The 6,412-nt window shown below is 42.7% G+C and overlaps 1 protein-coding gene across 1 annotated transcript; it reads left to right on the forward strand.

The window, feature by feature from the left end:
- The first annotated feature begins 594 nt into the window (after window positions 1-594).
- LOC129410143 (trichohyalin-like) lies at window positions 595-1,582 on the forward strand. Its single transcript, XM_055157595.1, has one exon. The coding sequence runs from the start codon at window positions 626-628 to the stop codon at window positions 1,580-1,582; it is 957 nt and encodes a 318-aa protein (XP_055013570.1). The 5' UTR covers window positions 595-625.
- Window positions 1,583-6,412: the final 4,830 nt, after the last annotated feature.

The following is a 6,412-nucleotide window of genomic DNA, read 5'->3' on the forward strand; positions in this document are numbered from 1 at the left end:
TAGCAGCGCATTACATACGTCACCACCAAATAGCAGCAACTGGTTCATTTAAAAAAAGTACCATCCTACCAATCAGAACTCTTGCCCTTAGGGCAAATTATGAAATGTGTCTGTCATTTTCAATAATGTATATATAAATATAAATATATAAGTTATTTTAAATTTAATACAATTTTTGTCCTCTCTGGGTGGGTGGAGAGTCCGTGCCTGAAGTGGAGGAGTTCAAGTATCTCAGGGTCTAGTTCACGAGTGAGGGGAGGATATCGGTGCAGAGTCTGCAGTGATGCGGTCACTGTATTGGACCGTTGTGGTGAAGCTGAGACGAAAGGCAAAGCTCTCGATTTACCGTATATATATATATATATATATATATATATATATATATATATATATATATATATATATTTAAACAGTCCCTGACAAAAGTCTTGTCTGTCTCCATGGTAACAACTCAACATTCCAACATATCGTATTCCATGTTCTATCACCGTGGCGACAGCTGTTATGTCATAAAGGTTGGCCAGAGTATATATATGCCTGGACTTGAACTGAAAAACTTCATTCTAGACTGAATCTCACAGCGAGAGACATGTACCAAAACGGCAGAAAAAACAACTATCCAACCATGAGGGCAACGGCTCAGGCTACCGCAGGGGGTGCCTCTCCTCTACCCGAGGAGAGCCCACTTGTGAAGGACCTGAGACGGCGACTTCAGGAGGTCCAACGAGCCCATCAAGACCAACTCCAAGTCAATGCTAAACAGACAAGGAGACTGAGAGAGTTAGAGGAGGTGTTACAGCAGAAAGTAAACCTCGAGAAGAAGTTTGAGGAGCTCCAGAAAGAGCTGAGCCAAGCTCGAGAGGAAAAGGAGGCAATGATAGAGTTTGGGGAATATCTGCTCGAAGAAAAAGACAAGGAAAGAGATCAAATGTTAAAGAAGGGTAGACAGATGGTAAACCAGTATGTGGAGGGCCTCTACCAGGACAACGAAAATCTTAAGAGGTTCTCCCAAGAACAGCAGAGTCTCGCCAGCAAAAACCAAGAAAAGGTGAAGCAGCTGGAACAACAACTGAAACTGCAGAAGGCAAACAGACACTACTATAACTCTGACCTCTTTGAGGAGCTAAAGTCTGCCCAAAACACCGTCAAGAACTTGAAGGTGACCAGTATGAAGAACACACAGGAACTTGAAGAGTGTATAGAGCAGAACAGGGCGCTGAAGAATACTCTTCAGGAGCTCCAGAGAACCCACCAGGAACAACTCCACATCAGTCGAAAACAGACATGGAGACTGAGGGAGTTACAGCAGGTGGTTCAGGAGAACGAAGCCCTCCAAAAGAAGCAGGCTCTCCAGAGGACTATCGAGGAGCTGAACACGACTCTGAAACACAGTGAGCAGGAGAAAACCTCTGCTCTCCTCAGATGTGAAGAGCTGCAGCTGTCCCTGCCCAAGTCAGATGATCAGCTGCAGCAGATCAAAGTCAAAGCGGAGGAGCTCCAAGTCCAAGTGTACTATAAAAACAAGAAGAAGAAGAAGAGGAGGAGCTGTTTAGGTGGTGACAGTCATCAGTCTCCAGTCTGAATCCTGTGTCTGTGTATCACCACACACAGGTCCTGTAAATACATTGTAAATAAAGAAGTAATTTAGCAATTTCAAATAAGTCTGAATGTTTTTGTTTTTTAATACAGATTGTTTAGAATCCAGAGCAACACATGGCAAATAAGCTCTGCCCATATTTTTGGGAGACTTTTTATTATTTTCCCTCAACTTTTCAAATTGAAATTGACTACAAACTCACCTACACACTGTATTTGACCACTTCATACTTTTCATCTAGCGAGCTTTTCATATAGCTAACTCTAAGTGTTCAGTTAGTCTGTCCCAGGGCAACTGTGGCTACAGACGCCTTCCGCCACCTAAGTGCAGGAAGCTGTATTTGTTTCCATGTGTCACTCTGCATCGTGGATCTGCTTCAAAAGGTCCATGTGAGTTTAGAACAAGGATGGGCAAACGTTTTGACTCGTGGGTCACAAAGGTTCTAAAATTTGACAGAAGGGCCGGACCAGGAGCTGATTTTTTGTTAATCCACCTCATAAAAGAAAAAAAAAAAAAAAAAAACTATGGCTAGGCTATGTCGAAAACATATCCCATGTTATTGAAATATCCCATAATTGGAAATCATTACAACAAAATATGTGTCTTTCAAGTGTCACGGTATTTACTATTTACTGAAATGACTTTTAAAACACTGAAAATGATGATTATTATTACTTATAATTCAAGTTGGGAGGGCCGGATTAAAAAGATTAAAGGGCTGCATATGGCCCCCGGGCCGTAGTTTGCCCACCCCTGGGTTAGAAAGTATGGCTTGTCCTCATAGCAAAAATATGACAATAACTGACAATGATTAATATAAAAGTTCTCCCCGTTAGCAGCGCATTACATACGTCACCACCAAATAGCAGCAACTGGTTCATTTAAAAAAAGTACCATCCTACCAATCAGAACTCTTGCCCTTAGGGCAAATTATGAAATGTGTCTGTCATTTTCAATAATGTATATATAAATATAAATATATAAGTTATTTTAAATTTAATACAATTTTTGTCCTCTCTGGGTGGGTGGAGAGTCCGTGCCTGAAGTGGAGGAGTTCAAGTATCTCAGGGTCTAGTTCACGAGTGAGGGGAGGATATCGGTGCAGAGTCTGCAGTGATGCGGTCACTGTATTGGACCGTTGTGGTGAAGCTGAGACGAAAGGCAAAGCTCTCGATTTACCGATATATATATATATATATATATATATATATATATATATATATATATATATATATATATATATATATATATATATATACAGTCCCTGACAAAAGTCTTGTCTGTCTCCATGGTAACAACTCAACATTCCAACATATCGTATTCCATGTTCTATCACCGTGGCGACAGCTGTTATGTCATAAAGTTGGCCAGAGTATATATGCCTGGACTTGAACTGAAAAACTTCATTCTAGACTGAATCTCACAGCGAGAGACATGTACCAAAACGGCAGAAAAAAACAACTATCCAACCATGAGGGCAACGGCTCAGGCTACCGCAGGGGGTGCCTCTCCTCTACCCGAGGAGAGCCCACTTGTGAAGGACCTGAGACGGCGACTTCAGGAGGTCCAACGAGCCCATCAAGACCAACTCCAAGTCAATGCTAAACAGACAAGGAGACTGAGAGAGTTAGAGGAGGTGTTACAGCAGAAAGTAAACCTCGAGAAGAAGTTTGAGGAGCTCCAGAAAGAGCTGAGCCAAGCTCGAGAGGAAAAGGAGGCAATGATAGAGTTTGGGGAATATCTGCTCGAAGAAAAAGACAAGGAAAGAGATCAAATGTTAAAGAAGGGTAGACAGATGGTAAACCAGTATGTGGAGGGCCTCTACCAGGACAACGAAAATCTTAAGAGGTTCTCCCAAGAACAGCAGAGTCTCGCCAGCAAAAACCAAGAAAAGGTGAAGCAGCTGGAACAACAACTGAAACTGCAGAAGGCAAACAGACACTACTATAACTCTGACCTCTTTGAGGAGCTAAAGTCTGCCCAAAACACCGTCAAGAACTTGAAGGTGACCAGTATGAAGAACACACAGGAACTTGAAGAGTGTATAGAGCAGAACAGGGCGCTGAAGAATACTCTTCAGGAGCTCCAGAGAACCCACCAGGAACAACTCCACATCAGTCGAAAACAGACATGGAGACTGAGGGAGTTACAGCAGGTGGTTCAGGAGAACGAAGCCCTCCAAAAGAAGCAGGCTCTCCAGAGGACTATCGAGGAGCTGAACACGACTCTGAAACACAGTGAGCAGGAGAAAACCTCTGCTCTCCTCAGATGTGAAGAGCTGCAGCTGTCCCTGCCCAAGTCAGATGATCAGCTGCAGCAGATCAAAGTCAAAGCGGAGGAGCTCCAAGTCCAAGTGTACTATAAAAACAAGAAGAAGAAGAAGAGGAGGAGCTGTTTAGGTGGTGACAGTCATCAGTCTCCAGTCTGAATCCTGTGTCTGTGTATCACCACACACAGGTCCTGTAAATACATTGTAAATAAAGAAGTAATTTAGCAATTTCAAATAAGTCTGAATGTTTTTGTTTTTTAATACAGATTGTTTAGAATCCAGAGCAACACATGGCAAATAAGCTCTGCCCATATTTTTGGGAGACTTTTTTTATTATTTTCCCTCAACTTTTCAAATTGAAATTGACTACAAACTCACCTACACACTGTATTTGACCACTTCATACTTTTCATCTAGCGAGCTTTTCATATAGCTAACTCTAAGTGTTCAGTTAGTCTGTCCCAGGGCAACTGTGGCTACAGACGCCTTCCGCCACCTAAGTGCAGGAAGCTGTATTTGTTTCCATGTGTCACTCTGCATCGTGGATCTGCTTCAAAAGGTCCATGTGAGTTTAGAACAAGGATGGGCAAACGTTTTGACTCGTGGGTCACAAAGGTTCTAAAATTTGACAGAAGGGCCGGACCAGGAGCTGATTTTTTGTTAATCCACCTCATAAAAGAAAAAAAAAAAAAAAAAAACTATGGCTAGGCTATGTCGAAAACATATCCCATGTTATTGAAATATCCCATAATTGGAAATCATTACAACAAAATATGTGTCTTTCAAGTGTCACGGTATTTACTATTTACTGAAATGACTTTTAAAACACTGAAAATGATGATTATTATTACTTATAATTCAAGTTGGGAGGGCCGGATTAAAAAGATTAAAGGGCTGCATATGGCCCCCGGGCCGTAGTTTGCCCACCCCTGGGTTAGAAAGTATGGCTTGTCCTCATAGCAAAAATATGACAATAACTGACAATGATTAATATAAAAGTTCTCCCCGTTAGCAGCGCATTACATACGTCACCACCAAATAGCAGCAACTGGTTCATTTAAAAAAGTGTCCTCCTACCGTCGAGCGAACGAATCCTAATGCTGCTCACACAGTTTCCATGAAGTGATGAATCAGGCTGGGTTTTCCCCGAGTCCCAAATGCAATAGAATGCGGCATATGAGTCAGATCTGTGGAGATGCAAGCCTGTGTGAAGACCACAGACTGTACAGACTTTTAAAGGGCCCATCTCATGCAAAATAACTCTTTTCACATTGTATCTTCTGCACATAAACAAGCACTATTTGGGTAATAGTTTTATGTTCCTCCCCTCACCTCTGGTCATGAGCTCTGGTTAATGACCTAAAGGACGAGATGGCGGATACAAGCGGTCCAAGTGAGTTTCCTCCACAGGGTGGCTGGGCGCTCCCTTAGAGACAGGGTGAGGAGCTCAGTCACACAGGAGGAGCTCGAAGTAGAGCCGCTGCTCCTCTACGTCGAGAGGAGCAGTTGAGGTGGCTCGGGCATCTGTTCCGGACGCCTCCTGGAACGCCTTGGGAGGAACTGGAATAAGTGTCTGGGGTGAAGGAAGTGTGGGAGTCCCTGCTTAGACTGATGCCCCCGTGACCCAGCCCCAGATAAACGGAAGAAAATGGATGGATGGATAGATAGATTTTAACATTATGTCCATTTTTTTTTTTTTTTTTTTTTTTCTCTAGGGGCATATACAAAATGATGAAATATACACTTAAATACACCAGAAAATCTACACATTTTGTATTCCATTATATTTTCATTTTTTTGAGCATTTGAAGAGTGAAAAACATCACCGACCCGTTAACAGAAGAGCTTCATGTCCGTGCTCGTCCATCCTCAGATCTGCAGCGTCATTCCCAGTCGTCCTTTTACACAGTGTCTGGAAAAGCCTGATCTTTTCCACATCTGCTCCGTGGAGTGAACGGCTCATTTACACTGATGACATCCACACAGCCTCGTTACACGTGTTAATATTCACCATTAATGACTTTGTCGAGCACAGATTGAGTTATAGATCCAGAGTGACAGGAGCTGAGCACATGTGATGGACTCTAATATGAAACAGGTGCACGGACCAATGACAGGTGCGACAGGTGTGACAGGGCCGCTTCGGGGGGGTGCAGTGCTGTGACGGTCTCCTCCCTCTCTCTCCTTTTCGCTTTCGCCCTGTTTTTCTCTTACTCTCACTCTCCTCCCTTTCTCACGCTCTCTCCCTTTCCTCCTTCCCCCTCCCTTTTTCTTTCTCACTTTATCTCTTCCTCTTACTCTCCTTCCTTTCAGTCTTACTCTCTCACTCTCCACCAGGGTATCCCCAAGTTTGACTACCCCAAATTTAAGACTTTTTAAAGACCTGTTTAAGACCACTTAAATGAAAATTAAGATCAACATCACACCCATTATGCAGGCAAAAAACACCAGATTTAATTCTAATAATGACCAACCAACTACGATATCAACAACAGGGCTGCCCACACTTTTTCAGCACTCGAGCTACTTATAAAATGACCAAGTCA

Source organism: Boleophthalmus pectinirostris, unplaced genomic scaffold (genome assembly GCF_026225935.1).
Source record: "Boleophthalmus pectinirostris isolate CB_2022bp ecotype Guang Dong unplaced genomic scaffold, ASM2622593v1 HiC_scaffold_21, whole genome shotgun sequence".
Lineage (NCBI taxonomy): Eukaryota > Metazoa > Chordata > Actinopteri > Gobiiformes > Gobiidae > Boleophthalmus > Boleophthalmus pectinirostris.

Bases quoted from the DNA above. Each gene is read 5' to 3' on its own strand.
- LOC129410143 (XM_055157595.1), top strand. From the start codon at position 626: ATGAGGGCAACGGCTCAGGCTACCGCAGGGGGTGCCTCTCCTCTACCC.